Source organism: Silene latifolia, chromosome 3 (assembly GCF_048544455.1).
Source record: "Silene latifolia isolate original U9 population chromosome 3, ASM4854445v1, whole genome shotgun sequence".
Lineage (NCBI taxonomy): Eukaryota > Viridiplantae > Streptophyta > Magnoliopsida > Caryophyllales > Caryophyllaceae > Silene > Silene latifolia.
In genome coordinates this window covers 115527955-115540645 of record NC_133528.1, presented here as the reverse complement: position 1 = coordinate 115540645, position 12691 = coordinate 115527955, and the positions used below count along the sequence as shown (strand labels likewise).

The 12691-nt window shown below is 36.2% G+C and overlaps 1 protein-coding gene across 2 annotated transcripts; it reads left to right on the top strand.

Annotated features, from left to right (window-relative positions):
• The first annotated feature begins 1309 nt into the window (after window positions 1-1309).
• Window positions 1310-7432, top strand: LOC141647879 (polyamine oxidase 5-like). Of its 2 annotated transcripts, none has more exons than XM_074456242.1 (10): window positions 1310-1948; window positions 3089-3204; window positions 3291-3383; window positions 3842-3955; window positions 4270-4357; window positions 4469-4554; window positions 4638-4740; window positions 5310-5407; window positions 5821-6250; window positions 6879-7432. In XM_074456242.1, the coding sequence occupies exons 2-10, from the start codon at window positions 3191-3193 to the stop codon at window positions 7194-7196; spliced, it is 1344 nt and encodes a 447-aa protein (XP_074312343.1). In that variant the 5' UTR covers window positions 1310-1948; window positions 3089-3190; the 3' UTR covers window positions 7197-7432. The 2 variants fall into 2 exon arrangements, with proteins under 2 accessions (XP_074312343.1, XP_074312342.1); XM_074456241.1 differs by having other exon boundaries at window positions 1471-1948; window positions 3291-3380; window positions 3843-3955.
• The last annotated feature ends 5259 nt before the right edge of the window (window positions 7433-12691 follow it).

Here is a 12691-nt window from a genome sequence, read left to right as displayed (position 1 = left end):
GTTTGCCGGCTTAAATCTATCTTCCTTGACTCTTTTATGTTCTAATCTTCCTTAGGCACGATTTTGGGAAGTCTTAATGTACTTACGGTTTAGTTTAGTAGATGTTCGTAGTTATTATTGAAATGTGAAAATATAAATTTTGCTTATGTGAAGTTAAATTGTGGGTTGGACGCAGTTGATCATTGTTATTTGATGTTAACAAAGTCATGTGAGATAAGTTAATATCGTTAAAACGGTCAAATCTCGCCATATTTTCAGCACATGTAGTTTTTGACCAAAAAAAGAGAATACAAAGGTAGTCTAAAGCAAGAAAAATAACATAAGGTAATGTTTTTACAAATACTCATAAATATAAGGTAGTTTTTAACAAAAAACCCTCTATATAATGACTTCTTTCAACTCACTCTTCACTCGTTATCTCTCCGACAATTATTCTTTAGCCTCAAATCTCACTGATTAACATCATATCATCTTCTTCTATGATAATAATCACAAACTAGCATTAACCAATTGCAAATTACCTTTAATACCTCTTTGAAGAAGCATAAAACAATAATGAAAGTTTTTTTTGCAGTTTTGGAAATAATCGATTATTAACCGAGTTAGTGGATAATTGGATAGATAATAAGTATACGGACGTGTTAACGAGTGATTGGTGGCTGAATGAGTGAAGCAATCAATCAAATAACGAACTAAGGGGTCGTTTGGTTGCCACTTAGAAAACATAGGCATTGGAAAATCCCATGATTTTGAAAAACATGGGTTGTTTGGTTGCCATAAATTTTGAAAAATGTAGGAATTAGTACTTCTCAGAAACTTCCAATGCCTACATGATGTGGGAAGTTGCTTACCTACTCCCCTTGGTCATTGGAAGTTCCTGTGGAATTTAATTCCTACATGAGTAACCAAACACTTTTCCGAAATTCACCCGAATTGGAGGAGGGAACCTAATTCCCATGAATTGAATTTTCCTAGGAAAATTAAGTTCCTTGATCAACCAAACAACCCCTAAGTAAACAAAGACAATCAATAAAATCATACTATAAATTATAATATAGAGTTCAGGGGTAGAATATATAATTTTTAAAAAAGAAGGATACAACTCAAACTCAAAAACACATGGTACATAGTAGAACAATTGAGATTCTTTCCATTTATGTCTCTCTCCATTTCCTTCCATTTCTTATTAACGGTCAAGATTTCGTTTTGAAACGATCTAACGGTTGATTGTTTGATGAGATAGAGGATGAATAATAATTTAATATTGTTGTATTAGAAAAAATGGAAGGAAATGGAGAGAAAATAAAATGGAAAGGATCCATACTCATAATAGAACATCCAAAAAAAAAAAGAAAAGTGAAGAAACCGACGCAGCAAATTACGAAAAAGCCCATAAAAGAAGAAGAGTTGGAAACGGAGAGGTGGAGGAGCACCTCTTTTAAATACTCTCTCCCCCATGCATCCCCATTCATTCATTCTCCTCTAAATCACGCCAAAAAACAGAGACAAAACAAACCTAAACAAATTCCAGAAAACCAACAAAACAAACAAGAACTCCATTAATTGTAGAAAGAGAAAAAAACTTGTTTAACCGAACCACCGATTCATCTACATGCAGTACAATTTATTCTCTAGGGTTTGTCGGAAATTCCCAAATTGCGTTGCTATAATTCGATTTACCACATGAGCTGGTTTGATAAAATTCGTTGTTCTTCTAATATTCATAATTGCCGTTTCATCATCGGCTTTCTTCTTTTTCATTCCTTTCTTTTGAATTCCACCGTCTTGATTCCTATACACCCTTCTAATTAATTTCATCTTACTCACTCTTTTGTAATTAGCATTTTAGAAATTTTAAAAATTAACGATTTTGTTGAATTTTTTGATTTTTTATTTTGTCGGAAAATGGAGGATACTAATTTGCCCTTGTCTGATCGCATTCTCAATGGTACGTTTCCGTTGATTTGGATTTTATTTTCAGGTTTTGAATATTTTGTGGAATTTTGGTTTGCATGTTTTGTTCATAGAATCAAGAGATGAATTTGTTTTTGCTGTGTTTGTGTTGGGGAATCAGGATTTGTTGTTACCGGATACAAATAAATAATCGGGGGAGATTAATCAGTGCTCCCATGTCCCAATCATTTGTTTACCTAGACTAAACTAGAAAAGTAAATCGAAATGTTTATTAACAACTCGAAATTTTAATTACTGGAGAGGTGACAGGCCAGGTTAGCCCCTAATTTTGCCATTCTTTTGTGTGAGAATTTGGGAATTGGAATAGAAGATTTTGTGTGCGTTTACCTTATGGTATTGAATTTGTGACACGACGATCGGTTTGTTTTGGGGGTCTTTTTAGCTAATTATCGCTCAAATGTGAGAATCTTCTTTAATTCTATGGTTATATCATGTGTATGGTGCTAACCTCTAATACAACCTTGAAAAGGAGGATGGTTTTGGGGAAATAACAAAAAGAGGAAAACTGCAGACATTTTTTTCAGTTTGTGAGGGATAGCATGTGTTATCATAGCGTAGTATGTTTTTCGGTTCAATTTGTATTTGATACTCCAAATTACTTGAAGCTCATTAGTACTATTTTTCATGAGGGGGGATGAGAAGAGGTTAATCCTAATTTGGTTTGTCTAATCGTTCTATAAGATTACACTTGTGAAGAATGAGGCATGGGAATTACGGAATGGCAAATCAAAATTTTTGGAATACATAGAGTTATGTTACGTACGGCTCCCTTTTGTTAATACTAATGCAAGTGTGTCAAGATTTGCCTGTTAGTTGGCCAGAAATTGGGAATAACTGCTTTCTTTCAAAATAGCCTGGAGAGGAAAAACAGAACTTTAGATGTTTGAAATAAATTATGGATCGTTGAGAGAAGCTGAGAAAGTCTCTTGCTGCGTTGTTTGGTCTTACATGCTAATATCTTCTCCAATCTCCAGAGATTTAAAAATAAATGGTGTTAGAACTGCAGAAGTTGGTAAAGTGATTTTTCGAATGATAAATAGCAAATGCTGATAGAAAATCTTTGCATCAATCCTTTGCACATATAGGGTTGAACTTTATGTTTATTTTCATGCAGCCTCAAATACTCGATGCCTTGAAAGGCGATCCGGTTTGACTCCCTCTGTTATTGTGATTGGTGGTGGTATTTCTGGAGTTGCTGCTGCTCGTTTTCTTGTTAATGCATCATGCAAGGTGAAGCTCTTTTGTGGATTGAACTTCTTGCATTACTATGTACCCCTCATTATGTTGTTTAGCATGATTCTTGGAATTTTGTTCAGGTGCTTCTGTTGGAATCACGTGACAGACTTGGTGGCAGAATTCACACTGATTACTCTTTTGGCTGTCCAGTTGACATGGGAGCCTCATGGAAAGTTTCTGTCTTCTTTATTTGTATCTTCACTCAGCTTTGTTAATGATATAGGGGATATAACTCCCAAATGTCTTTTTTGGAGCTGTTTGAATCTGATGTCTGTTTTTCGGGGATTTTTGTGGCAAGTCTTATCTTATTCATGGTTACCATCACTGTTATAATTGCTCCTACTCATTATTGATACCAGATCTCAGCTTGTTTTTAATTCTCAACCAAAGTAAAATTTACTAAATTGGTCTTGCAGTAGTGAGTAGGCTGTATTCATGTGTTACGGTGAATGTAGTGATGCAATGATTGTAACATGTTTGGACGTTTGGTTACATGCTTTATAACTTATATAGGCAATTAGGCATTGGTACAGATGGAAGCCATTATGACAGTTAGCATTTGATTGCACCAATGCCTTGAGTCGAATTCTCAGACATTATAACTAACAAATATAATTTGTATTTTGTCCAGGTTACATGGTGTCTGCAACGAGAATCCGCTGGCTCCATTGATACGTTCTCTGGGGCTTAAATTGTATCGTACAAGTGGGGATAACTCCGTGCTGTATGACCATGATCTTGAAAGGTACTATCTTTGCATAACACATGTCCTTTCTTTATGGGCATTATTTTTTACATTGTTCTACGTGACCATTCTCAAAAGAGACTCGTGACCTTATCATCTGGTGTATTAGTGCTTTCTTTCCTCATTTTGAAACCTCCTTTAATTTTTCTGTGGGAGAGGCGTATGGGACGTGTGTATTTAGGGTGGGAGCCTGGAAGCTACATGAGCACTCTGCATCGTGTAGCTCTAAATTTTTCATATTGTTAATTGGAATTTTTTGTGTAATGACTAATTTATCTGTCATTTGTTCTGTGAATGTTGGATTTGCTTTTCAGCTTCCGCCTTTTCACTATGGATGGACGTAAGGTTCCTCAAGAGATGGTCATTGAAGTTGGTGAGGTGTTTAAGAGGATCCTTAAGGAGGTAAGCTTAAATCCTGATTTTTAATTTGTTTACTCCTCTTCCCCTTCTCTTGAACTATGGCTGCAAGCCTGCAAGGTGTGACTAAATTTTTGGTACTCTTTTAACTTTAAGACGGCGATCGTTAGGGAGGAGCACAGTGATGACATGTCCGTTCTTCAGGCAATATCGATTGTACTGGATGAGCATCCATATTTGAGGTATGAATAAAAAACTAGAATTGAAACATATGTAATGTGACACACATAGCACTTTTTGATATTTGGATGTGTTGCTTGCACAGACAAGAAGGACTTGCGCATGAAGTTCTACAATGGTACTTATGTAGAATGGAAGCTTGGTTTGCTGCTGACGCCGACATGATATCCGTAAAAACGTGGGATCAGGTAAATCAGGGGTCAGTTTCTGAGTGTCTTACATGTCACACATAATTAATGTATGCATCAACCAACCTTTTCAAGAGCTGTTTACCTGAGGAATATCTCTTCACGTGTAATCCTAATCTGTTCAACGACGAAAATCTAGAAAACATTTTCTCTAATATACTAGGCCATAAGTCTGTAAGGGCACAAACCCTGTAATATTTGGTGTAGTAAAGAGGGACCCATGCCACCCATTTTCATTTGAGATTGTTTGAAGAAGACACATATTCAGGCATCCTTTAATGGGGCATGTGGCAACACAGCGGATCCTCTAAAGGGGTCGTTTTATGGTTGGTCTCATGGTTTGGTGTGTGAAAGCTCAACTACTTAGCTTCTGCTAGACTTTTTGGGCATAAGCTTGACTTCGGTCAGATTGTACTATATTGTCTGATTGTGTTGTTAGCTTTTCGTGTCCGAAAAAGCAAATAGTTGCATGACATGACATCGTATGCTCATCCCAACTATCTAATAAGCAGTCCACTAGATGAGTTTCGCATTTTGTTCAAGATTGGTGACATGATTGTCGTGTGCAGGAGCAAGTTCTCTCTGGGGGTCATGGTCTCATGACACAAGGTTATTACCCTCTAATTGATGCCCTAGCCAAGGATGTTGACATACGATTGAATCACAGGTACCTTCTCTACACTTGTAAGCATTTTGCCTATATTCATCAAGTATTAAGGAACATTAAAGAGGTCGGTGGTTTGATTATCTATTTGAGCCTTTTAAATCTTAAATTTGTAAAATTAGGATTGATTTGTTTGTTTATTGTTAATTTTCGTAGTTATTTTCTCTCCCCCGTTACTAGCTAATCTAAAGTACTCTAATTTTGTCTAAAAAGAAATCTATATTTCATTGAAATGTATAAAGGGATAGATCCAGGATAATTTTGTGAAACACCCTGTGTCCCTGTACTACATATTTGCAATTGGGATGGGCATACGATTGTTAAACTGTGCTTATTGTCTTATGTTTCAGAAATGCCACACCAATCTTTACAAACTATCTGAATTTTATTTGTCATTATTGGTAATGGAAAACTAGGGTTACAAAGATATCCAATGAGTTTGATAAGGTCAAGGTGAGAGTTGATGACGGCTCAGATTTTACAGCTGACGCGGCTATCATTACAGTGCCTATTGGGGTTTTGAAAGCCAACTTGATCGAATTTTCGCCTAAGTTGCCAGATTGGAAGATGAATGCAATTTCGGACCTTGGTGTTGGAAATGAAAACAAGATTGCTCTGAGATTTTCAAATGTATTTTGGCCGGATGCTGAATTGTTAGGGATGGTGGCCCCCTCTTCCTTCACATGTGGATATTTTCTTAATCTCCACAAGGCTACCGGCCATCCCGTTCTTGTCTACATGGTTGCAGGGAGGTGTGCTTATGATATAGAGAAGCTATCAGATGAATCTGCTGTCAACTTTGTGATGTTACAGCTGAAGAAAATGTGTCCGGATGCAACTGAGCCTGTAAGTTCTTTCTAAACATGCTATGTTCATCATCGTGTCTATTATGTCTGTGCTTTTTAATATGTTTTGGTCATATTTTGCTGCTGATACCTTCTTTAGTCAGCATTTTTGCATTTCGTTTTTTTTGTGGGAGAGTCATGGCTACGATTGCAGCCTTCAGCGCTTTTAGGTCATTAAATCCATGACTACAGTACCTATATAGTTCATGTGTGTTAACTGTGTAAATACACAAAGTCCTCTATGAGATGGTCTAATGTATTGTGGTAAGATCTGTACTCAGAGATTCAAGTGACCCCTTGCTAGTAGCCATTTTTACAATTCTTAATAATCATATGCCAGATTCACTAGTTCTAGTACTGCATATAATACATTCATAAAAAGATGTTCACCGGTTTTATGTTTATGACATGTATAAAAAGACGTTCACCAGTTCTATTAACATATATGTTCATACGTTTACAGTAAATCGTAGGGAAGCTTACTTCGAAGCAATTATTTACATATTATTACATGTGGAAGCAATTATAATATTGGCCAAAGTAGAAATCGTTTCATTAATTTCGAACTTTTGATACATGAGTGACTGAGTGAGCATCCATTCTAACTTCCTTCTGGTTATTGTGTTCAGGTTCAATATCTCGTTTCCCGTTGGGGTACCGATCCTCATTCTCTTGGATGTTATTCATATGACTTGGTAGGTAAGCCTGATGATGTGTATGACCGACTAAGAACACCAGTTGGTAACCTTTTCTTTGGTGGCGAGGCTGTTAGTATGGAAGACCACCAGGGTTCTGTACATGGCGCATATGCCTCTGGAATAATGGCCGGTGAGAGTTGCCAAAGGCATCTCTTACAGAGGCTTGGTGTTATCGAGAAATCTCCTTTCCTTTCATATAGAGACAACATTAACGATGCTTCTATACCGCTTCAAATTTCGAGAATGTGACGTTGAAACTGGAGAAAAATAGATGGAAGAATTGATCGGGGTCGGTGGCTCATCTTGTTGAGCCGAGTTTTATGCTTGTATCAACATTTGCCAGCCCCTTGTAACTTGTTTTCTATCTGATTCTTGTACTTGGGATAGTTGTTTTAGTTTCCAAACGCTGTTAAGGCACTGCTGAATGTTGATGACATGATGTAGCTGTTCTTTACATATTAATCAATACTCTCCGTCCCGGTCAATAGTTATCTATTTCCATTTTTGGGTGTTTCAATGAATAGTTATCTATTTCCATTCTTGGTAATCTTTTGTGGGCCATTTCTCATGTGTATGTGGGGTTAAGTGATTTGCGTGGTTCAAATTCACCGATATTTATTTCCTTAATCTTTGTGCCAAAAGTAGAAAAATTCTTGTGTATTCCGGGAGTACGGTACTCCTTACACTCAAGCTATTAAAATATTCTATTTTGTAAATTGCTTTTGAGTGTAAGGAGTACTGTACTCCCGGAATACACAAGTATTTTTCCCAAAAGTAATACTCCTTCCTATTCACTATGATATTCCACATTGCTTGCTTTTTGGGTAGTTTTTAAGAGGAATACAATTTGTGACGGAAAATGGAAAGTAAGAGAGGAAATGTGGGGTCACAAGTGTTAAGAATCACAAATTATAGACTAATAAGAAAAATGGAAGATCTTAGTGAATTTGTCATTTTAGGAAATGTGGAAGATGTTAGAGAATAAGAGGAAGTAGATAACTATTGATTGAGATGGTGGAGTATATATTTATGAGGAATTGGAGAATTATTTCGCAGTGTGAATTAGGAGCTAGTATGGAAAACATTTTGAAACTCAGAATATTTGTATAGATGAGATTATAAAATTTTGTTAAAAAACAATTATAAATTGATCCAAGTAGTAAGCCATTCTAATTTCTAACCTCTTTATTGCTACAAAAGTTAACACACTCTTATTAAGCCTGTAGATATACTCCTTGATTTTGTCCATCATATAGCAAATGTGAATATTGGTTTAAGAGCTTGAACTAATTGTAGAGAAGGTATGAGAAAGATAGTTTCCGAATAGTTTCATTCTATTGTCCTTTGCATAACCATGAGTAATGATGTCAATAGCGCATGAATGGCTGAAGACGACTTGGTTGATTTTCTATGTTTCCGTGTGTCCTTAGAAACCAAGCAACTTCAGAAATTCCATATTGCTTAACTCAAACTGCTGCGATTTGTATTCGGTGGCCTTCATTATTTATGAACCGAATTCCCTTATGTGATGGTTTCTTATTTATCTTTTTATTGCTCAACAAGAGAATTTGTTGATGTGTAAGTTCTTAACTTCGATTTAGTATTTGGTGTGGAGCAACGTTCTTCTTCCGGAACTCTATATCATTTCTAACTAACCAGATAGTCCATAATGTAGAGCAGAATACAGTTATACTGTATTGAGAGCCGTGCCGATCATTCTTCAAAAGGTAAGAGATAAAATATGACACCCAATGATGCAAAGCTATGTGTTGATTCATAGACACCCATTTTCCCATATAACCTGAGTCATTTCACAATGCCTAAATAAGTGATCCGCTATTTCCGGAAACCTCTTGCGTGAAATACAATTTGGTGGCAATTGTAAACCTTTCTTTAATAGCAGGTCTTTTGTTGGTAAAGCATTGTGAATCAATTTCCATATAAAAAGCCTGTAGCACGGGTGTAGCTCTAGCCTCCATAATTAGGGCCAAAATCTAGTAGGGATATTTGCATCTATTTAGATTGTTCTGTGATAAGAGCCTTGTAAGCTGAGCTGACTGTATATTGTCCATCACTAGTATATTTCTAATAAATGAAATCATCTGTATAATGTTTAGTGGTTCCATGTTGATGATGCATTGGAGGGAAGAAGCCTGAAAATATTCTCTAAGGGTTGTCATATTCCAGTTGCCATCATTGTTAAGAATCATATGTATTGAAAGTAATGCTTCTGGGGAACCTAATTGCAGAGTATTGGTTTGACTCCATTAATACAAGGATCTGATAATATATTGATTTTAGAGCCATTTCCATTCTTCCATGCAAATCCTTATTGCAACTTGTGTGCTACTTTGAGTATATTTTCCAGACCTAAGAAGGTCTGTAATGGTTGCTTTTTAGTGGTGGTCCAACACCACAATCTTTGGAATACTTCAATTTGAATACCTTAGAGAGAAGTAATTAAGGGTTGTTCATTATTCTATGTTAAGCTTTAAACACACTCATAAAGCCAAACAAAAATTAGAACCTATATAACAAAAATAATAGAACGTCTACTCTAAACAACAACAACAACAACAACAACATCAGAGCCTTAATCCCAAAATGATTTGGGGTCGGCTGACATGAATCATCCTTTAGAACCATCCATAGGTGAACGCACACCTCAAAAAGCGAATAGAAAAGGGAAAATGAAAAACAAAAAGGGGGAGCGAAAATGTAATGGAAAGTCAAGGTAAAGCTTACAGGTTTTAAAATCGAATTTCAGCTTTCTTTTATAAAAACTTAAAATTTAAATCGAGAGGGAAGATTAAAATGATTTTGAAAACCGAAATAAAATTAAGGATCCGGAATGCCTTAAAAGTGAACCAAGTAAAATATATAAGAAAGTGGTCGGTAGAAAAATGTAATAAAGGAGAGAAGAACAAATAATTTAATTTTTTTTAAAATTAAATAAAAACACTAAATATGTCAAAAAAAAAAAAAAAATACTAGAAATCAACGTCTACTCTAAACAATCAAATAAAAATTGAATCCAAAATTATTTTAGATGCGCCAAAATTAAAATTATTCCAAAATAAAGTATAAGGAAGGATTAAGGAATAAATCTCATATATCCAAACACTACAAGAATTCTGTTCTCGGGCGATCAAAATAGGCGACCGATTTTAGTCGTAAAAGTAAAATGGCGATCAAAAGCAGTCACCCAATTATAGTCGCAAAGCCTAGCCGCCTAAATTGACTCGGGATACGAACATCAGTCGCCAAAATGGCGACGACACTTGTAGTCGCCAAATAGCGACGAAAACGCTACCGATTTTAGTCGCCAAATTGGCGACTGAGGTAAAAGGTAGTCGCCAAAATGGCGACAGTAATCTGGAAAGTAGCGACCGATTTTAGTCGCTAAAATGGTGACGGAAGCATGAGCAGTCGCCATTGAAAAAAATAGAATCAGGGGATTAGCGAATGATTTTCAGTCGCCAAAATGCCATTTTCAGTCGCCAAAATGGCGACGGAAGCTTGGGCAGTCGCCATTTTGTTGCTAGTGATAAAATAAAAACATGGGATTAGCGACGACCCTCAGTCGCCAAAAAATCATTTTCAGTCGTCATTTATACAATGATTTTGCGTGAAAATTTCCATTTAGCTTGTGCCAAATTCCTATAAATTGAATCTGCATTTAAAACGTACAACTCAACAACATGGACACAAGACGGCCAACAACGTCACATTTTATACAACGATACCTCAAATTCGAATCCAAGTTATTACAAGTTACTAACTAACAAAGTTTGGTTCCAAATTCAAATGACACCAAGTCACAAAGCTAACTATCATGACCTACAAGCCAAAAGGGTAAACCAACAACTCAACAACACGGGAAAGTAGCTCCGGCTCCAGAACCGCCTCCTTCGGAAGGATCTATAGGGTCTTGGTTTTGTGGACGCCATCCCGAGTTGCAAGACGAGAAATAAGAGGTCATCAACTCTATTCGCTCCTTTATTCTCCTCAATTCTTCATCCCTTTCGGCATCCCCTGCATCCCTTTCCTTATCCCTTGCTCGTCCTTCAGCCTCAAGTGTAGTTTGAAGTTGAGTGACGATCCCGGGAACATATGTTTGCTTTTGAGATGAGGGCGTTCTCGCGGATGGTGTGTCGTAGTAAAGTTCTCTTGTCGTTCCAGTTCCATACACCTCCCCCTTATTGAGGCCCTCCACTAAGTCAAACCAAAGCTCATTATCAGACACGTCGGGGTTCTTCTTTTGTCGTTCCTTAAATTGATTCTAAAAAATGAAAATGTTAATGAATAATTAATGGTTATTCTTATATAATAATATTTAATCAAAGCACTACGAAATTATTTGATACTTACATATAAATATCTGTCCTTCTTCTTAGTGAAAACTCTTTTACCCATAACTCCCTCTTTGGTATGCGTCTCATAGAAAAGCTCCGGAACCATGGGCATCTTACCTTGTTCTTCTTAGCCTTCCGGGAAAAAAAATGATCAATTATAATCTAAATTATTTACTACATCAAAATATATGACTTACTAAATTAAATATAGGACTTACAATTGGCATTGCGATGTCAAAGAAGGATTGAGAACCTCCATAATGAGTAGCCTCAACTCCGCCATCTTTCTTTCCTCCCCTTTTATTGATCTTTGCTTGAGCCGACTTATCCTTAAATTCTTTGGTATTTCTTTGCTTCATCAAATATTCATATGCACCACCTATAATAAAAGAAATTTAAACTATTAATGACTAAATAGATAAATTTGACGATAATTTGAACTAAATACAACCAAAGAAATAACTAAATACCTTGCATAAACAAAGGTGCTTTCTTCTTTCTAGCAATTTTATACATGTTATCTCTTAACCGCCTTTTACCCACGTCATTGTACCTTTTCCAAACTAAACGCTCTTGATCTTGAGGCCAATGAAAGTTTTGCTACATAAAAAAAAATCTTTGTTAGATAAAAAAGTCACTAATAAGAAGAAATTAGAATAAATTTACATTAAATATTAAAAAACATACTCGGAAGTTATTGAACCATCCCTCCTTATTTTCTTTGCTCGCTTTTGACCAACAAGTAACACCCTTGGTCATCTTCTGTTGAGTACTTGCTGTAACTCCCCGGATCATAGTTTTAGATTTAAACCTGAAATTAATTAGGTTAAGTACGTATTTATATTAAAAAAAGTCCTATTAATAAAATAATTAAAGAGAAGATCTTTCCAAAGACCCTTCATGTTAAGTACCATCTTATTGTCCTCAGTGTACGTTATCGGGATCTCCTCCTCCTCCTCCTCCTCCTCCTCCTCCTCCTCCTCCTCCTCCTCCTCCTCAGTCTCCTCGTCGAGTGGCTGCTCAACCTCAGTCTCCTCCTCCTCCTCATGCATACTACTGCCCCCACTAGAGCCGCCGTGCTGTCTACCACCTCGACCGCCTGCCATTTATAGCTACAATTGCACAAATAAAATTGTTAGAAAGTGTTATTAAAAAAACACAATAATAAAACATAGTAACATAAAAAAAAACATAAAACACAATAATATAAAAAAAAAAAACATAAAACACAATAACTATACCAAATTATCTTGCCTCCTCCTCCTCCATATGATCATCCCCCCATTATATTCTTCCTCCTCTTCCAACTCCTGCCCTTCCGCTTCTTTCTCATTCACGTAAATGATGTCATCAACTGGAGATACAATTGATTTTGATACAATTCCTTCT